The sequence below is a fragment of the Manis pentadactyla genome, chromosome 8 (genome assembly GCF_030020395.1).
Source record: "Manis pentadactyla isolate mManPen7 chromosome 8, mManPen7.hap1, whole genome shotgun sequence".
NCBI classification, from domain to species: domain Eukaryota; kingdom Metazoa; phylum Chordata; class Mammalia; order Pholidota; family Manidae; genus Manis; species Manis pentadactyla.
In genome coordinates this window covers 92,819,087-92,838,747 of record NC_080026.1, presented here as the reverse complement: position 1 = coordinate 92,838,747, position 19,661 = coordinate 92,819,087, and the positions used below count along the sequence as shown (strand labels likewise).

Sequence of the window (19,661 nt, the reverse complement as noted above, 5' to 3'; positions counted from 1 at the left end):
ATGTCCCGGAGCTAAGTAGTAGTGATAGCTGGGCAACCTTCACACCACTAAATTACACACTTAGAGGACTGAGTTTTACAGTATGTGAATTATACCTTAATTTAAAAAAATAATTCATTTAAGTAAACATTAGTGAACTCCTAAGGAACCAGGTGCTGGGGTCAGTGCCAGAGTCCTCAAAGCAAGGTCTCTGCCCCAAAGAGCTGGTCAAAGGTCGTTGTATTCTTCAGTCAGAGTTTAACTCCTGCCCTACTTTCCTGTATGGGTTTCAGGAGGGAAAAAAGGAGATAAAAGCTACTGGGAAATGTGCAAAGTCTAGGACAAATGGAAGGCCTGCTGCTCACACCCTGGGTTCTCTGGCTGTGCCCTGTGGGGCAGGATTAGGATAGGCAGGGCCACCGGCACTCTGTACCCACACTCGGGCATGGTTGCTTGTCTTTGACTCCGGGGGCTGAGGGAAGGAGGTGAGACTCCCACACCTCTAACTATATTCCCTCCTTCAGCCTGCATTCATGGGGCAGGATGCTAGCCAGAATAGGAGGAGGCAAGGATTCCCAGGGAAGGTAGAGCTTGGGCTAGGTGGGCTAATAACAAGGGTGGGATGCTCATGGGAGGACACCAGCTTCCCTCTCAGCTCAAGATCATTCTGGGCACAGATGTCTTCCAGATGAAATTGATGACAGCATTCCCTTTACCAGGGGTAGTGGCTACAAGGTCTTTGACTACAGCTTTTGGAAAAGTTACTGAACAGGACACTTCTAGTGTGAACATTTCAAGAGAACTGGGAAGGCAATTGGCAGTATTTACAGTAGAACTGGCCTGGGAGCCAGGAAGCTGTCAATGTACTGCATAGCCTTGAGCAAGCTAACCTGCCCATAAATACTGCAATATTTGGCCACAGTGTATTTGTTGCTGCTGTGTGTCAGGCACCATGCTGAAACAATTCACATACATGATCTCATTAAATCTCATCCATGAATCTTAGGGTAAGTGCTAATATTTGCATTAAATAGATGAAGATGGCTTATCTGTCACCAAGTTAGCTTGACCCTACTGCCAGGTGGTAGCTTGAATCTACCCATTTCTCTGTAGATCCTACTCGAGGATCCTTTTTCTCCCTGGACTACCTCTCTCACTAGTTCCTCCCATTTCAGGCAGCCCTCCCATTCCACCCTTTCACCATAGAATGGAACTCAGACCTGTCACTCCTCTGCTTGAAGGCCTGCAGTGGCATCCCATTACCTGTGAGATGATAGGGACAGTCTTCACCAGGGCCTGGAGGTCTGTCCACCCTGCCCACACTTGGCCACTGTATTCTGTACCACTTTGACCGCTCTGTGTGCTCTGGCTGCCTCTGCAATGTCCCTGCTCTCATCTTTATCCTGCCTCTGGATCTTTGCACACCAAGAGCACACTATTCTCCTCTCTGCCCAGGGCTAATTCCTTCTCATCCTTGTAGAGAGGCCTTGGCACCCTTCCTTTGCCCCCAATTTTTCTTACTGCAATTGGTGATAAATGTTCTTGTTTGTTTGATACCTGCCTTTCCCCAGACTATTACCTGGATGGAAAGCAGAAACCAGGACTATTTTGTTCTCCATTTTATCCCCCAGTGCCAGGCATTCAATGAGTGCCTGCCCAACTGGGAACGGAATTATTACTTATATGCATAAAGGCTGGAGGTTGGTAATCTGCCCAAGGTGGCATAGCCAGGGCTGGGGAGCCCTCGCTTTAAAGGCGTCTGTCTAGCAGAAAGTCGGGCGGAACTTGGAGCTGTCCGTGAAGGCGTTTCTGGCTTCTAGGGGCTCGTGCAGGGCCGGGGCGGCGTCGGTCTTAGGGGTCAACTGTTTGACCAGTTGGGGCAGCGGGCTCGCAGTCCAGGGCATCCCCCGCCTCCTGGAGGGGCGGGCTGGCAGCTCGGCGGCTGCAGTTCCCGGGGAATCCGCTGAGGGCGTAGCCACCCGGCGGTCGGGACGGCGCGCGCCCAGTCACGCTGGTCCGGGAAGGCCTGGGCCCGCGGCAGCCAAGGAGCTGCGGGCCGGAGCCCCAGCGGCGGCAGGAGGCGACCGGCAGGTGAGCGGTGCGCTCTCGAGCCCCCGCGTCCGCAGGGTCCCACAGTCGTCTGCCCGGCAGCGGGGCTCGCTGGGGCCGGGGAGACGCAAGCGGACTAAGTAGACAAGTCAGATCACCGGAATTGTGGCTTTAGGAGGAGAGGGCGGTCGTCTAGGAGACAGGGCTCAGGCCTGCACCACCCCGCGTCCCTCAAAACCCAAAACGGGGAGGTTTATTCCCGGCGTGGGCAGGGCAAGCTCCCCCCTCCGCGTCCGCGCGCCGAGTTCTCCGCTGAGTCCGTCCGCGTAAGGCGTCCCCGCTCTGCGCGCTCCCCGCCCCAATCCTGGGAGTTCTCCGAGGGCCGCCGCTGGGTGGAAGCTGGTGTCACGGGGCAGGGGGAAAGCCTCTGTCTCTAGGAGGGAAATTACCTGCGGTTACCCAGTGCTGTAGGCTCCAGGGTGCACTAGGAGGTCCCCTCCACGAAACCCTAGGTTCCATGCGGACAAAGGCCAGAAGTCTCAGAACTCAGATGGGGCTGGGGAAGCCCAGGACGCCTGAAACCCACCGGAAGCTACTTTTAGTGCGTGGTGCTGTGCTTTCTCCACCGCCACCCACTGAACGCACCCGCCCTCCCCTCCAACAAGTTACTTTGACTTTCGGATGCACGGTGAGGTGGGGCAGGAGAAGGGTGGCGGGGCGGAGCGCGGTGCTTGAGAGCTGATAGGTATGCGCGCACAGGTATGTGCCAAGCTCTCAGCCTCCCGCCTGCCCTCATTCCAGCACCTAGAGAGGAGCCCTGTGAGGAGCACTGTGTGTAACCCCACACCCGAAGGCCTCCATTTTGGGGAAGGAGACTGAGGCCTAGTTGGGCTGGGCCTTGTTCAGGACCACCCAGGGGTTTCGCCATGCCGCTGGACAGAATGAAGGTACTCCAGGGCCAGTCTGATTGTCTGGTGGTGAAATGAGGAAGCCAGGGTCTAGACAGGCATGAACAGACCTCGGGGTGTTCAGGGAACCACAAAGTGACTGGTTCCCAGGAGGATGAACAAGTTTCATGGCGAAAGTTTTCTGTACAGGACTGTATGTGACGCTCGAATGAGTCTGTCTGCCTAGAGCTGCCCTCTCCTGTGGCAGGAAAGGACAGTTCCCTCTTTAGATTTTGAGTCCCTTTCAGAAATTGGTCTTTTTTGCAGTATATTCAGCATGTGTTCCCTGGGTGGGGTGGGGGGCTGGCCATGGAATGCCCACTCTCAGCCTGGTCCCTGGTGTCCAGTGAGGGAGGCAGCCCACCCCTCTCTCCCCACCCACCCCAGATGGAGAGGGGACATTCGTGGTGCTTTTGAGTCACACTCCAGTGGCCCTCATCCAGGACAGCCACTCTGGAAACATGGTGTGGAAATCTACCTTTGGTATAGCTGGGGATGACTCAAAAAGCTGTGCATTTTATTTGTAATCTCTATGAAGCAATGCTGAGGGGACATCCTTGTTCTGATCAGAGCCCACAGTAGATGTTCCTGCTGTACGTCTACTGAGGCGTGACCTCTCAACAGCTTTGGCATAAAACTTCCTCTTCTTTCAGTTGATTCCTAAGAGCTTCTTGTCTGTCTTATTAGAGAAGAATCTCTTTGGGATCAGGCTGGGTATCCTTGGCAGAGGAAACAGGATTTATTGAGAAAATTTAACTGTAAACCAGATTGTGTATATGTGTGTTGAGGTGGGGTGAGGTAAAATTATTTGGAGTTGATGGACAGTTAGGATTTGTTCTCTTGGGCCTTCTTTACGCCGACGTTCTGAATCTAGGCAGATGTAGTTAAGATTCTCTGTGCCCTCTCCCTTGGCTTGTTCATTTCACAATCAGATGGTGGGTTTGGCAGTTCCTCAGAAAGTTAAATCTGTAGTTACCATAGGACCCAGCAATTCCACTCCTAGTCTTATACTCAAGAGAATTAAAGACACATGTTCACACAAAAATCCTGTACACAATGTTTGAAGCAGCATTAGTCACAAGAGCCAAAAGGTAGAAAACAACCCCAAAGTCCTGGAGAATGGATAAACAGAACGCAATGGAATGTCACTCAGCCGTAAAAAGGGATGAAATACTGGCACATGCTACAGCTTGGATGAATGCTAAGGAAAAGCAGCCAGGCACAAAAGGTATGGAATAGGCCATCTATAAGGACAGAAAGCGGATTCGTGGGGTTGTCAGAGTCCGGGGGAGGAGGGAATGGGAAGTGACCGCTGATGGATGTGAGGGTTTTTGGGGAGGTGATGAGAATGTCCTGGTAATAAATCATGGTGATGGTCGCACGACTTTATGAATGTATTAGAAGCCACTTAATTGTATACTTTTAGTGAATTTTATAATACACAAATCATATCTCAATTAGAAAAAATTAGATGGTAGGAGGCCTGTCTTATTTTTAATGCTTTATTTCTGTAAAAATGACACACTCATTAAAAAAAATTTGAACAATACAAAAACTCATAGAGGAAAGTAAAAACACCATTTGGCAACCCCATTAGCAGTTTGGTTTAGAGTGTACTTCCGGTCAGGCTCGAGAGGATTGAACTTGGGTAAGTTACTGAACTTCTTTCCAAAATGGAGAGAAAACCCCACATTTATTCAATGCACTGATTTAGAAGTGCAGTGAGTACTGGCTGTTGGAATCATGACGGGTATGTGCGTATGTAACTAGGTGCATGGGTCTGATTGCTCAGAGATGGGTTTAGGCTCCATGTGGTATTCTATTACCTGACTTTTTCATGAACTGTTTCTTAAGACTTCATGCTTTTAGAGTAGTTTTAGGTTCACAGCAAAATTGAAAGGAAGAGATTTCCCATGTGTCTCCTGCTCTCATGCGTGCATGGCCTCCCCCATTATCTACATCACTCACCAGACTGGTACCTTTATTACAGTTGATGAACTTACACTGTCCATAGTTTACATTATGGTTTACTTTGGGTCTTTACATTCTGTGGGTGTAGACAAATCATGGACAAGCTTCTCATGTAAAAAAAACATCCACTCTAAAAACAAATGGCTCCAGAATATTCCATTGTATGGGTGTTTAATAGTGTATCCTATAGTCTCCCATTGACGGAGGCCTCCACTGGATGGAGTCTCCCACTGACAGAGGCTGTTTGCTGTGTTTGAGCAGAGGGGAGTCCAGTTGTCCTCAGGAGCCAGGCAAGAATTGGCAACCAAGAAAGAGTTGGGTGTCCAGGAATGTTGGGCAAGGGGGCAGATGAGGAGGAAGGGAAGAATCGGCTGGAGAGCCGCCAGTCCCTCCCCGAGTGGGAATGTCAGAGGTCAGTAGAGGAGAGAGTAGAGCAGATTCCAGGAGAGGCCCCAGGCAGTGTGGGATATGGAAGCGCCTCCCTCCCTGACCCAGCCACAGCAGCCCCTCAGGGTTCTGGGTGTGCCCTCAGGCCCCAGACCCACCAGGGGGACCCCCAGAGAAGCAGTTTGCCTTCAGTGAGGGTGCACTGGTTGGGTGAGGCCAGGGTTTGCTCTTTGCAGAAGCCAGCTGGCGATCCTGGGAGGCTGAGGGAACAGGGGTTCAACCCCTTTCGCCAACCCGCTGCCTGTCAAGCCTGTGCTGTGGTCAGTGGGCTTCCTTTTGCAGGAATGGAGACCCTGTGAGGGACCCAGGGCAGGCCTGCTGGTTAGAGCTGGTAAGTATGTCGGCCCAAACACTGTCGCATAACAGGCCCTCTGTGTATGAAGGCCCTGTCACTGCCCGCCTGGCTCCCTGAGCTCCTCCCACACCTCCCTTCCTGGCCCTGAATTTGTTGGCCTAAGCTGTTCCCTCTCTGGAGAAGGACCTTGGCCTCATCTGTTTTTCAAGGCTCCTTGAGCATTCCTGGGTGGTCCAGTGTGACCTGGCCCATGGTGGGACTCCTCTCCCCAACAAGCGGTGTAGCCTCTCAGGCCTGTGCCCAGCCAGCTTGGAAACAGAGCTCTGGGTGTTTCCCTGACCTCCTTGCTGGCCGTAGGCCCCAAGGGGGCAGGCTGGCACAGAGGGGGCCACGCTAAAGGGGGCAGGTGAAACACAGCCCTTCCACAGCCTGTTCCCTTGCCGCCGCATTCCCAGGCCCTGCTTAGCTCCTAGTGTTCACTCCAGACCTCTGGCTGGGCCTTGGGCCCTCTTGGGTCCAGGCCCTCAGGAGACATTCTCCTTCTGGTCCAGTTGGCAGATTCAGCCTGAAGCACACTCAGAGGACCAGCTCTGGACAGCCTTTCTGAGGGCCTGGAGCAGTGGAGGTGGTACTGCCTGCTGGGCACTTGTCCTGGTCTGAGCCCGGCTTGGTGTCTTCCTCTGTGAAGTGGGTAGAATTCACAAGCCTCAGTGCACTGGGGACCATTTAGCCAAAAGGTTAAATCCCCTCCATTCTCCTGTGACAGATCTCCCCTCTCTTGCTCAGGCTCTTCCTCCTCCAGGGGAGGAATTAGGCAGTGGGCATTCGGATACCAGTGAGAACAGCGCCTGGACGGCCGAACCCACCATGTCTTGGAAACCTGTATGTGCAAGGACATCTCAGTGTCCCCTCCCATTAAGGGGCTAAATGGAGACCCAGAGTAGGGAGGGTTGGTGTCCCAGGCCACACAGATGATGCAGGACTGAGTGGTGACCTTCTAGCTGCCTGAGAGGATCCCAGATGAGCTGGAACATGCTTCCCATTGAGCTTGCTGTCTGTCCACCAAGGCTGACCTGAGACCACTTCCTCCTGCCTTGCCCTACCCTGCCAATACCCTCCCTGTGGCCCGCAGCAGCTGCTGGGTCTCTTTTGCTGCTTTCTGTGCAGTGTGACCTTTGTCTCTCTCCTTAGCATCTCTCCCTGGCAGTCTGGTTTATTTCTGCCTCTCCTTAGAGCCTGGCCCAGGCCAGGACGAGGTCTGATACCTGTGACCCCATCCTACCTCCAACCTGGCCAGCGTCTCCCAACCCTTCACCTGCTCTCAGGATCTCAGCTGCAGTCAGGGTTGCTCCTCAGATAGCGGACTCCCACACTAGAGAGGCCTGAGGCCTGCACGTTGTGCATCCTTCTCTGGGGTTAGTTTGGGCTGGGGACAAAGTCCCTGGCTACAGCCCCAGGCAGCCCCTCAGCCTCCCAGGAGCAGACTCTGGGATGCACCAGGTGAGCCAGGCCCTTTAGAGGGTGAACCTTGCAGACAGCCTCCCAGGTTGGCTAGAGGAGCCCAGGTAAACTTTGCCACCTTCTCCTTTTCCCTCTGTACTCAGTGGTTCACTGTCTAGTGGCCTGGCCCAGTGGTGTCCTCTGCCTCAGATGTTCTCTAGCAGTTGGCTCTGGGCCAAAGGTTCTTGAATTTTAGCTCCTCGGGGACTCAACCAAAGTTTGTTCTCAATTCTCAGGCTGCCAAAGTCAACATGTGAGCATGAGCGTGGGGCGCACCTGGCTTGCAGACCTGGCCCTCCACCCTCTGCAGACACTCATGGATGGCAGCTTTTCTGTCCCAGACACTGGGGAGGACCTCCCACCTGATCCGTCACTGGAGCCTGCATGCTCAGCATTTCTCCCCCACCCTCTTTCTTTCCAGTGGCCCGGACCAGCACTGTTCTTTCTCCCAGCAGCCATTTCTTCCTGCCCCTGTCTCCTGGGGGATGTTCCCTAGCAGTCTCCGTGCACATCTCAGGAATGCTTGGAGGAATGATCAGCCCACTGCAGGCCCTCATTCCTGCCCCTGCAACTGTCATGACCTTAGTCACACCACATCCAGTTTTGCAGGATGATTGTCATAAACTATTCATTGATCTCCTTAGACCTGGGGCTCAGGCTGGTGACCTGTGAGCTGGGCAGAATCTGGTCACAGAGTTTGCTTAATGCAGCCCCTGAAGGAGATATTTGTTTGGTCCCTTTCATGTGGCCTGTGCCTGCCTGTCCCCAGGGGTGTGCCCACCCTGTCTTGTTACTGCATGCCTGCCCAGAATCCCCCATCTACATCATCCATTCGCCCTTTGATTTTGCAAGTCCTGCCTTTACCAGAATAGAGACCATGTCTGTCTGTCTGTGTTTCTCTGACTACAACACCCACAGTACAGAGCACAGCAAAGAGCAGGAGCTCAATGTATGCTTTTGAATTGAGTGAAAAAAAGTTTAATGTGTGCAAAAAATATTCATGATTGTAGGTGCACAGAAGAACTCAGGAAGAACTCATATAAACTTTTTGACAGTTGATGCCTTATAGGAGGGATCTGGGTGGCTGAAGGATAGGAGGAAATTAGGATACCACTTGTTCCTTTGGAATTTAATTAAAATTGTATAAAATTGGAATTTAATTAATAGATGATTACATAATTTAAACAGATCAAGTCTTGGCATTTGAGGTCTTTCTCACTGTGGGCCCACCCTTGCCCTTCCAACCCTTGAGCCCCCTGACTGATGTGGTCTCTCCTATCCCAGCAGTGCCTGGCTCAAGATGGGGTCCCAGGTCTCGATGGAAATGGAAGCAGTGCAGGTGGTGATTGTGGGTGGTGGCTTTGGCGGGATTGCGGCCGCCAGCCAGCTGCAGGCTCTGAACATCCCATTCACGCTGGTGGATATGAAGGACTCCTTCCATCACAACGTGGCAGCCCTCCGGGCCTCCGTGGAAAGTGGTAATAGGCTCCCCTCTGGGACTTTCTTTGTGAGAGTGGCTTGGTCACTGCTGCGGGTTAGGGGTGATTTCTTCCACAGACCTGGCCCTCCATCCTCTGCAGACACTCATGGATGGCAGCTTTTCTGTCCCAGGTGCTGGGGAGGACCTCCCACCCGATCCTTCTTCCACTAGATAAATTCTGCAGAATCTTAAGGTTATAGTGGTCTTAAACAGCTACTATATCAAGGGCCCAGAAGTAAAAGCTTGAGCCCAGACTGGCACTTTAGGGGGCACTGGGTACCCTACGTATACCACTGGCTCAGCTCTTTGACCAAGGGCCCCCCTGTTGGTGTTCTGTGCAAGAAGGTTCTGAGGTATTCTGGCCTCCTGTGGGCAGCTCACTTTTACATTATGATCTCCTCTCTGTGCATTCCTTAGGGTTTGCCAAAAAGACATTCATTTCCTATGCGGTGACCTTCAAGGAGAATTTCCGGCAGGGCCTGGTGGTTGAGATAGACCTGGAGGACCAGACCGTGCTGCTCGAGGGCGGCGAGGTGAGCACAGCTGGAGCTGGCCTGTCCATCAGCTGGCTTCAGGGGGGCCCTGACGACACAGCTGCCAGGAGGAGGAGACCTGGCTGGGTCTCCTCAAGAGTCAAGAGAGTTCTGTGGCCCCCAAGTTCTACCTGGTGCTGGGCAGATGGCAGATTCCTCATGAGCGAACATTGGGCCACAGCAGCCACAAGAGTGTGGTGGCAGACATTTCCTGAGCCTTTCCTGTGTGCCAGGCACTGTCTTAAGCCTTTCACAATCTCATTTAATGCCTGTCATGGCTCCGTAAGGGAGCTGGCATGGCCTCACTTTACCTAGTTTGGTGCCTTGCCCAGGATCCCACATCTGGTAAGAGACGCAGCCGGGACTTGGATCCAAGTAGTTTTACCCCAGAGCCCATTCTCTGAAAGCCAGTATCCTGGACCAGCCCAGAGGGCCTCCTTTCTTTCCAGAACCAAAGGGTAGCCCACAGATGATCCCCCAGCCCCTGGACTGGGAAGTCACTGGGGGCAGAAGTTTTCTCCACTTGTCTTGGCATACCTCAGCCCTGGCGTAGAGCACCGTGCCGGGTATATACCTGGGGTGACTTGAGCTCCATCACTGAGCTGCCACCAGCCCGCTCATTGTATTGAGGGTCCCCTCCAGCCTGGCCTCCACTCTACTCAAAGCTAAGGGGGGACTGAGAGAAGAGGACACAGTTCCTGTCCTCACTGAGTATTTGGTGTGAATCTATTGCTTTTATGTGGATCAATCCTCCTTCAACTTTAGGGCTGGGGAGACTTCCCGTTGGAAAGATTACTGAGAGTCTCCTTGTGCTGTGGTGTTGGGCTCTGCTTCTCAGAGTCCTGGAAGGGCCCGTGGGGGCCTCCCCAGGCCTTCCCAGGGGGAGCGGTGGCTGAGCCTTAGACCCTCCAGCGCCTCTATCAGAGCAGCTCTGGTGTTGTCATTTTTATATATTTATGCTCCAAACAGGATTTCTCTTCCTTCTTTTGTGGGGGGAGGGGCTTTCTTCTTACCTACTTAGGAGATTCTAAACTAACTCCACCTTGGAAGCTGGAATCCTGCTTCTCCCTTACAGGTACTTTCCTGTTCCCTGCTCTCTGCCTCCTATTTCCGTGTTGGGTGGCTCTGGCAGGAGGTACGATCTGCTTTCTTAGGTATTTCCCAGGTTCTGGGCCACCCCTTGGCCTACCCTGTGTGATGCTGCCCTCAGAGGAGGGCTACCTGAGCACACCAGAGGGCCTCTCCTCCCTCGTGCTTGCCTGGGGCCTGGGGCTGGATGAAGAAGCCCACGCCTGCCCTCACCCGTTTTTCCTTGCCCTTTGCAGGCTCTGCCCTTCTCACATCTTATCCTGGCCACAGGGAGCACTGGGCTCTTCCCGGGCAAGTTTAACCAGGTTTCCAGCCAGCAGGCCGCCATCCAGGCCTACGAGGACCTGGTGAGGCAGGTGAGCTGCCTGCTGCCTGGAGTGGGCATTAGGGCAGACCAAGTGCGTTCCTGGGAGAGGGCAACAGCTGTGGTGATGCCTCCAGCTGCAAGATGGACAGTTCCTAGGAAGAGATTCCTGGGAGAAGACCTTTGCCACTGTCATCGAAGTCTGGACATGAGCACCCCAGACCCGCTCTTGTAGCGATTGTGTGTCCTCAACTCATCTCTCTTGGGGCTCCCATTTGCACAGCACTGTGTTTTGCAGAGCAGGCTTGGATCCACCATCTCAGGCAGTTTTTGCAGGGATACTGGGAGGTGGGGGGATGGGGTCTATCACCATTGAACAGATGGAGGAATGGAGACCCAGAGAAGAACCCCAAGGTGAGTGTGGCTAGGTGACTAAGGCTAGGTCTTTCCCCTTCTGCAAAGCTTCTGAGAAGCCCAGGGAGCCTCTTGCATAGTAATGAGCAAATGTTATTGTGGAGCTTGGGATCCCATCTTTGAATTCAGACAGATGTGGGCCATGGGCACCTGAAAGGTGGGCAGGTAGTGATACCTGCCTCTCAGGGCTGCTGTGAGAATTAAGTGAGAAAATGCAGGAGACACTCAGCAAGGGCCTGGTCCCCCGGAAGCACATTGGACCCTGAATTTGGAAAGGATTCTATACTCTTCTTTGGCTAAGGAACCCCCACTGCAGGCTGAACCACGAGGTGGTGTGAACTTGAAGGTGCCTTTATACATTTCCTGCTTCTCCAGGTCCAGCGCTCACAGTCCATCGTGGTGGTGGGAGGAGGCTCTGCAGGAGTGGAGATGGCGGCAGAGATTAAAACAGAATACCCCCAGAAAGAGGTGGGCAAGTGGCCTTGGCTTTGAACTCTCAGTGGTGGGCTTTTTTGTGCCTTGTCTAATGAACACAAGGAATTTGCTCAGGTCCATCAACATAAAGTGTGAGTGTGCATCTCCATGTCCTGCTCTCTGCATTGGGAAGTCCCCTAAAGTCCCATTCTGCTGGACACTTTTCCCTGGGGAGCCAGGTGGGTCCTAGTTCAGGGGGGGTCCTGCCCTCTGGTCCAACCAAGAGGATCTAACCCAGTGGAGATACCTTACAGAAGGTTAACTCCTGTGTCCCCTGCAGTGTTCTGGCCTTCATGATATAAATGTAGACTTTGACTACCTCTCTTTGCTGACAACTAGCTTGGTCAAAGACCTCCTCAGTTAGTCTTGGTCTGGGGCAAGCAGTGGTTTTTCTGATATTGAGGAGATGGTAGCCCTGTCCTGGACAGCCACGCATGGGGAGCCTGCGGTGCAGCCCCTCTGGGGAGGGACTGGCCAGCACTGTGCCTGCCTACGGGAGGGTAGCCCTGTTCCCATGTAATGATGGAGGGATAGAGAACCTGCCTGGCATCTAGAGAGAACACCCTGGCCAACCACAAGGCTCAGCTGAGCACCAATTGATGATCATTATGAGTCCTTGAGTCAAGAGCTTGCTTGCAGCTGATGCCAGACCAGCTTCTGAGAGCCCCCACAGAGCTCATGGAGGGTTCTTTTTCCTTAGGGAAAGCCAGGTTGGTTTTGAAAAGTAAGGTTAATATGGGCTGATTGAATTATATGGATGCTTTCTGATGAATTGTTGCAAATTAGTTTGGCTCACTGATGTAAAAGTTTGTCAATTTTGATTTATGGGGTAAAGACCAGTCTGAAGTAGGAAGTAACCAGTGTAACTTCCATGTTTATGATCAGTAGACAGATGAGAGTGATAGTAGCCACCCTCTATGAAGGACTCAGTATGTGCTGAGCTATGTGCTTTATCCATGTTTTCTCATTTCATGGTTACAAAGTTCCTGTGGGTGGGACTGTGATCCCCATCCTACTGAGTCACGAGGTGTCCGAGTGACTGTTCAAGATGAGATTTCAACCCAGGCAGTCTGATTTCAAAGCCCAAGTTTAGAACATCATTCCAGGCGCATCCCACTTCCCTGTGCTGGCCCAGACAGCAAGTAAACATGCCTGGAGGCGCCAGTTTTGAAACAGTTTTAATGTGAATGTCAGCCTGCTTTACAGTTAGAATGTCATGGCTGGTGTGGGGGCCAGATTTACTTCTCTGGGGCCTCAGTCTCCTCACCTGTAAGCTGGAGTGGGGGAGGAGGTGGGAGACACAGGCTGAGGTGTTTGTGAGCCTCTTCATGTGAGCCAGAGACTCAGTGGCTCCTTTTCTGCCCTGTGGTCATTTGTCCCCAGGTCACTCTCATTCACTCCCAAATAGCCCTCGCTGACAAGGAGCTCCTGCCCTGTGTCCGTCAGGAAGCAAAGGAGATCCTGCTCCAGAAAGGCGTGAACCTGCTGCTGAGTATGTGCCAGTGCCCCAGCCCCTGTCCCTCTCCTGGCCTAGAGGCTTGGTCACTGCCCCCGGCTGGAAGGTGGCTGTGCTCATTCCCAGCTGTCTCTGTGTCAAAGCCAGTTTGGGCCTTGATGTCCAGCTGTGGATTGTGGAGCCTCTGGGCTCTCGGGATTTCCATACCACGGAGGCAGCACTCTCCTGGCTATTGCTTTGGAAACAGTGCCGGTAGTATTTGTTGAATGATTTTTAAAAAAGTCATCTAAAGGATTTGACCTGGATTATGACATCTCTGTGGTGGAGAGAATAGTATTTTTGGTTTGTATTTTGAGGGTGGTGGTGGTGAGGAGTGTGGCTTTTGTCCAGAGCAGGAGGGAAGAGAACCACCACCAGCTTGTTAGCGCCTGGGGCTCTAACCCTGTGGCTGTGACCCCACCCTCTCCCCATTCATGAGGCCCAGCCTCCTCTGTTTTAGGAGAGGGGTGAGGTCTCTGCTCAGCCAAAGTCCCTGCGGCCTCAGGCTTACTGTAACTGGCTATGCAGTTCTGTGACCACCTTCCCTTTACACAGTGAGGGAGTAGTCCGGTTTCTTGACTTTCTTGCTTTAACCTTTGTTGGTGGTTTGCTTGCACCTCCTGCCTGGTTAGGATGGTGTAGCTGACAGTCACAGTTGAGGCCTTCCTTAACTAGCTTTTCCCAGAGTTTCTTGGGAAACTCAGCCTCACTTCCCCAGGTTGCTTCTGGGAACTTTCCTCCCATTGGATCCACATGTCCAGATCCTGCTTCTTGGGGCAGCAGGGTAGACTTGGAGAGAGGCAGGGAGGGAAGGTGGGAGTGGAGTGACTGCCTAGTTGGGCCACAACAGTGGTCCAGGCCTTACCCAGGCCTCCACAGGTCTCCAGCCTTCCCCAGGTCAGCCCTGGCATGGGCCCCAGCCCCAGTGATGTGCCCACCCTCTGCCAGCCTCCTGGTCATGGACCTCCCTTGACAGGTGAGCGGGTGAGCAACCTGGAGGAGCTGTCTCCCAATGAACATCGAGAGTGCATCAGGGTGCAGACAGACAAAGACACGGAGGTGGCCACCAACCTGGTGATTGTCTGCAATGGTATCAAGGTCAACAGCTCTGCCTACCGCAGTGTGTTTGGTAAGCAGGAGGCCCCGCTCCCCAGGCTGCTTCCTCACTTTCTAGCTGCCCAAGAAGTCCCTGTAGGCCTCTCCCCCAGGAACCCGTCCCTCCCTACCTTCCCCCTCCATCCTAACAGCTCATTTGGTTTTGCCTGGATGGCGACATGGTGACATCAAACTTGAAATCAAAGTTTGGGTCCACTCATGCTATGTTGATGACAGCCCAAGGTGGCCTAAGTGACCAGTATTGTCTACAATCAGGGCCCACCCCTTAGTGGTGAGAGATGAGAACAGGTTTCTGAGACAAAGATCTTGCTTCCTGTTACTTTCCTTGAAACACAGATTCGGAGGAAATTACCAGGTCAGGCCTTACTCTGTTCACATGTGCTCTGCTCTCCCCAAACCCTGACCCAGGCTTTTGGCTGCTTGAGCTTGGAGTGACCATTTGGGGAGCAGGGGAAATAATGTGGCCTTATGCTGTGAAGTTCAGTGTTGAACTATCTAGCTAACTGGAGGTGGGGGAGGTGGACTTGACGGCCACCATGTACATGCTGGAGACTCAGTGATTCCTTCTCATGCTCTGTGGTTGCTGTGACCCCAGATCCCCATCATTTACTTCTGAATACCCTTCCTGGACAAGAAGCTCGTTTTATGTACCACAGAAAAGAATTATCCAATCCCAGAAGGAAGCTAGCCTAGGCCATGCGTGGGGGTGGGCCTGGAGGCTTAGCATGGTCAGAGATCCCAGAATTTAACATTGAATTGTCCTAATGTATTTTCAAAGATTCTTCTAAGTCCCTTAAAAATAAAATGTAATCATTTATTAAAACCCTGCACTTTAAAAATCTGATTCACATTCAAAAGGAAATTCAAGACTTGGCTAAATTGTAACTTAATCATAGTAAGTTGGTCACTGTTAACTGTAGTAACTTATAGAGTTCTATGCATTGTATAAAAGGACACCTGCTGTCCCTCTGACCAGCTTCCACCCTGGAATAGTGACCTTGCCTTTGCAGGAAGGGCTCTGAGGACCTCAGGCAGCAATCATTTCGGAGGGAGGCTTGACTTTTGAGATGTATCTTTGGAGGCTGGTTTGACCAGCGCCAGAGCTTGTCTTTACCACGTTCTGGTGGCCCCTTAACATGAGAGCTCAGGATCTTGGTTTTGCCTAGCAGAGAGTCAGCTGGCCGGCAACGGTGCTCTGAGAGTGAACCAGTATCTCCAGGTGGAGGGCTGCAGCCACATCTATGCCATCGGCGACTGTGCCAACGTGAAGGAGCCCAAGACAGCTTATCATGCCGGCCTTCATGCCAACATTGCCGTGGCCAATATCATCAACTCCAGGAAACACAGGCCCCTCAAGGCCTACAAGCCAGGTGAGAAAGCCTCATGCACATCACAGTTTTAAGAGTTGAGATTAGACCCGGAGAAGGCTGTGTGGACTGACTGCTAGTACAAACCTTCAAAGCTGGTGACAGAAACGTCCCTCTAGAGCTCTTTAAAAATAAATCAGGGACTCACCCACATTCCTAAAAGTCTTACACATTTCTCTAACCTCAGACTGAAGGCCTGCAAAGGGTCTGTCCTTGAGAACTGTAGGCCCATGAATAGTGAGTGGGATTCTAGCTTGTGCATGTGTCTCTGCTCTACAGGTGCACTGACGTTCCTCCTGGCCATGGGGAGAAATGACGGCGTGGGCCAGATCAGCGGCTTCTATGTGGGGCGATTCATGGTTCGGCTGGCCAAGAGCCGGGACCTATTTGTGTCCACAAGTTGGAAAACCATGCGGCAGTCTCCACCCTGATGGGGACACTGTGTGGGAAGGGAGGTACTGCCACCACTGGCTGAACAGATTGCTTGGCAAGTGGTACCTGCCTGACAAATGCCAAAGGGCAAAGCTCTTTTTCTAGAGTAAGATGCCAGTGATATATTGACCAGAAACACACCTTATAGAAAACCAAAAACTGGGAGAGACAGAGAGACAGAAAGGAAGAGACCTCCGAGAGGATTAAAAAAGGCTCCCCCTAGAGGATTCATTCTGGGTCTGGAAAGGTGGATTTGCAGTTGTGCTGGCTGAATGGTTCCCTGGTTCTGGGGAAGGTTCAGCCGGCCTTTTCTACCCAGGCTCCTCTTGGATGTGTGTGTTGTGTGTGATTCAGAACTCTCAGAGTAGGAGAGAGCTGGGCGTCCTGGAGGCTGGCATCCTGCCTGGTAGAGCAGGAAGGAGAGCCTGCAAAGTGAGACCAGCCAAGGGGAGCTGGGGTGGAGAGAGGGCCTATACCCTGAACCTTTCCCATCCTGCTGAGGGGTGGGAAGCCATATATTCTGCAACTCCAACGTTGTTAATAGAAGCTTAATTTAAAATTATTAGTTCCTACAGTCTTTATGAAGCTTTCTATACTTCCATTTTTGATTATATACCATAGGTTACATTAAGAAGAAAGAGTTAGATAAAATTTCCCTCCTGGTTAGTATATTCTAACAGAGTGAGTTTTTGTAAAACTAACAGGGGTTAAGACTGGAGTCTAGTCTGCCAGCTGCTTGAGGTGTTTAAGGAAAGGCAGCCAAGCTAGTGTGACCCTTGAGTGGGTTGTCATCTGGCTGACATTCAGGGAACAGGGAGGCTCAGCAGATAAACCCCTGTGTGCTTCCAGGCTGCTGTCATGGGCAAATCTGTGACAAAACTCCAGCTGGTGCTGAGGGCAGGAGACCCTGTGGAAACTCTGTGGTTTTCTGCTCTGGTTTCCTGACCAACCCTGATGTCACTTACCTGGAAGACTAGCCATGTGGCAATAATGCCTGCCCCTCGCAATGTTCAATATATAAGTGACTCCACTACTTGGATGAGAACTTCCAATTGAAAGGAGCCAATTTTGGATCACACAGTTTAACTCTATAGCAGAAGTGGTTGATGAGTTCATCTGAATACATTCAGGCTCTGCCCCTGCCCACCCATGCTGTCCCTCCCTGCCCACTTTTAACGGTGGCCACTAGGTAGTTGGCCAGAGTCCCTGGGACCTCAGTCTCACTGGGTTTCTCGGTCCATCCCATCTGGGCTATGGCCCAGGTCTGTTCCATTTTGCCCAGGCCTAAGTTAGACGTGTGCCTCTCTCAAAGGATGGCTAACCCCTTGGAGGCTTCGTTCCTGTGCACCAAGGCCAACCAGGCTCTCCGTCTGGAAGCAGGACCTGCTGCCTGAGAAACACAGGCCATTCTGTGCTGTCCGCCCTGGGCTTAGCATGGTGGGAGTCTCTGCCCATTAGTGAGAAGCCTTATTCTATTTATAACATTTTAGAGGTGTTCCACCCATGGGGATACAGACTTCTGAAGTGAGGAAAATGTTGCAATAAAAGAATATGTTGTAAGAAAGACACTGGATCTTTTATTTTCTCCTTTCATTTTCTTTAAAAAAACCAAACAACAACAAAAAAAGCCTGAAGCAAACATTTTGAGGTGTAGTACAGATATTACAGGGGTAGAGGTGGGGGCACTAGACAGAAAAGCAAAGCACCAGTGGGATGCCTTTCTCATTTTCTTCTCTCCTCTCTGAGTACAGCCAACAAAGCCCAAGTCCCTTGTATGCCCTCTTCCCTTGCAAAAGGAGAAACAAAAGATTTTAAGAATTTTGAAAGGATTTTTTTTGTGTGTGTGTAAAAGTCAATGCTATAAATCTAAAACGAAGTCTGTTTTTTAAAAAAGTTCTAAAACAACAGGAAGAAAACACATGGAAAGAAACCCCTGGTGGAGACCTGGTTAATTACGGACTGAGGCTCTTTAACGAGAATATAAAATGCAGAGGGCTCCTGGGCAGGACCTGCTCCTGCAGCCTCTGCTACCCGCTTCCCTTTAGCCGCCTTCCATTCCCCTGCCGTCACCCTTCTGCTCTCCTTTTAAAAAATAAAACCCCACTCCTGTGACTGCGATCCTTCTCTGATTCCTGTTGGTAAGTGCGGCTGGGCACAGGGCAGCTACTTGGTGTCAAGCTTGGCCATCTCCTGCACATAGATGCCGATGCTCTCGCTGTCGAAGAGCAAGAAGTAGACATTCTTCAGTGAGGATGCGCTCGAGTCGTCAAAGTGGGCCGAGATGGCTTTGAGGGTCACCTGGGCTGCTGTCTGTTTGGGGAAGCAGTTTCTGTGCCAAAGGAAAAGAGGAGCCAGCATCACTTTGGTCCCTGGGACCCACGGGGTAACTGCCTCAGCCTGGGGTGGGAGTATTGTGGTTCCTTCCTTTCTTGGCACCAGACCCTTGTTGCTATCTCACCAGGTCTCACTGTGTGCAGGTTGGTCCATGCATGATTTACTTGGACCCTAGTCAGAGGGAAAGCCTGGGAGAAGGACAGGCAGAGGGGTCTGTCCCCACTTTACAGGTGTCATGCTGGCTCAGAGAAGCCAGTGGTTTTATCCAAGGTCATCGTGCTGGCCGGTGAGCAGTGTCCTGGGCTTGAATATATTTTATCTGACTCTAGTCGAGCCAGGCTTTAAAAATATTACCAATTTAGCATTTGAAATAACCTTGTCTTCAAAAAAGCATATATAGGTTCTGTTAGTTCCCTCAAAACTGGTTTACATGCTAAAGATTGTTTATTAAAGGGCAAAAATGTGTACTCAACAGTGCATCTTCATAATTCCTTTTTATGCACTTAACATTCCTCTTCAGTAACCTGTATGGACATGACGACGTAATTCCAGTAGTGGTGACTGGGCAGGGCCCCAGGCACCAGGAAGCCATGGCAGAGCTGTCTGCCCGGCTGGGCCCATGGCACCAGCCTCCAGGGGCACAGCCACTGTGGTCATTTGGGGTCAACCACCTCACCCCTTGGGCAGGTCCAGTATAGGCCAGCCCAATATGAACTCTTCTCCTTCAGATGTAGTGTCCAGGTTCAGAACATCATGGCATGTGGGCCCAGCTATGCAAAGAATTCAACCCATAGTGGCTTTGGGCCTGGCTCTGGAGACCCAGTACTGTTTGCTTATGTTGATGGAATTATAGCAGGAAGCTAGGCTTCATTATTTTCCTCATAGCCTTCCCATGACTCAACTATAACAAAGTTTTTAGAGTGTAAATCATATCTCTGTACAGAGGGGCATCTCTCAGAGAGAGGGTGTTAAAGCACAGCTTGCTTTGGCTATGCATGTGAACGGAGCAGGCACGCTTCTTGTGAGGACAGACATCCTCCTTATTTACCTGAAATACCGCTTTCGTACCTGGTTGGGGTCTGTGACCATTAGAACAATCATTTCTCCCAACCCCGCGAAGCAAACTCTGGGCAAGAGCCCTTCACTTCTCTGGATGTGTTTGTCAGAGCCCCCCCAGGGCAGCACAGTAGGCCTGAGATCCTGCATTCCAACTCTGCGGGGCTGCCGCTGCTGGTCTTCAAACCCCACCCTGAGCAGCAAGGCCTCTGAGCATGGTGTTTTCGGACTGTGCATTCTAGACAGGGACAGCTGGTGGGAATGTGGGCTTTGATTCTGCCTCCCAGTCCTTTTTGAAGCCACCCTTCTTCCTGTGTTCTGAAGGATGGAAACTGGGTTTCTTGCCCTGTCCCCTGGTCAACATGCTTGGCTGTGCTGG

The 19,661-nt window shown here is 51.8% G+C and overlaps 2 protein-coding genes across 5 annotated transcripts in view; one reads left to right on the top strand and one right to left on the bottom strand.

Annotated features, from left to right (window-relative positions):
* Positions 1–1,920: 1,920 nt before the first annotated feature.
* Positions 1,921–17,456, top strand: AIFM2 (apoptosis inducing factor mitochondria associated 2). 4 transcript variants are annotated; one of them, XM_036928771.2, is made up of 10 exons: positions 1,921–2,070; positions 8,473–8,666; positions 9,086–9,201; positions 10,277–10,336; positions 10,527–10,646; positions 11,384–11,476; positions 12,866–12,974; positions 13,954–14,106; positions 15,263–15,463; positions 15,740–17,456. In XM_036928771.2, the coding sequence occupies exons 2-10, from the start codon at positions 8,489–8,491 to the stop codon at positions 15,889–15,891; spliced, it is 1,182 nt and encodes a 393-aa protein (XP_036784666.2). In that variant the 5' UTR covers positions 1,921–2,070; positions 8,473–8,488; the 3' UTR covers positions 15,892–17,456. The 4 variants fall into 4 exon arrangements, with proteins under 4 accessions (XP_036784666.2, XP_036784670.2, XP_036784667.2 ...); XM_036928772.2 differs by having other exon boundaries at positions 1,924–2,070; positions 8,476–8,666; XM_036928774.2 differs by lacking the exon at positions 1,921–2,070 and adding an exon at positions 3,786–4,203 and having other exon boundaries at positions 8,476–8,666.
* LOC118933860 (core histone macro-H2A.2) overlaps positions 17,445–19,661 on the bottom strand; it is a 49,102-nt gene continuing 46,885 nt past the window's right edge. Inside the window, exon 9 of the mRNA XM_036928777.2 lies at positions 17,445–18,221. Within this exon, the coding sequence (XP_036784672.1) occupies positions 18,056–18,221 (166 nt within the window). The 3' untranslated portion in view covers positions 17,445–18,055. The remainder of the gene's footprint in view (positions 18,222–19,661) is intronic.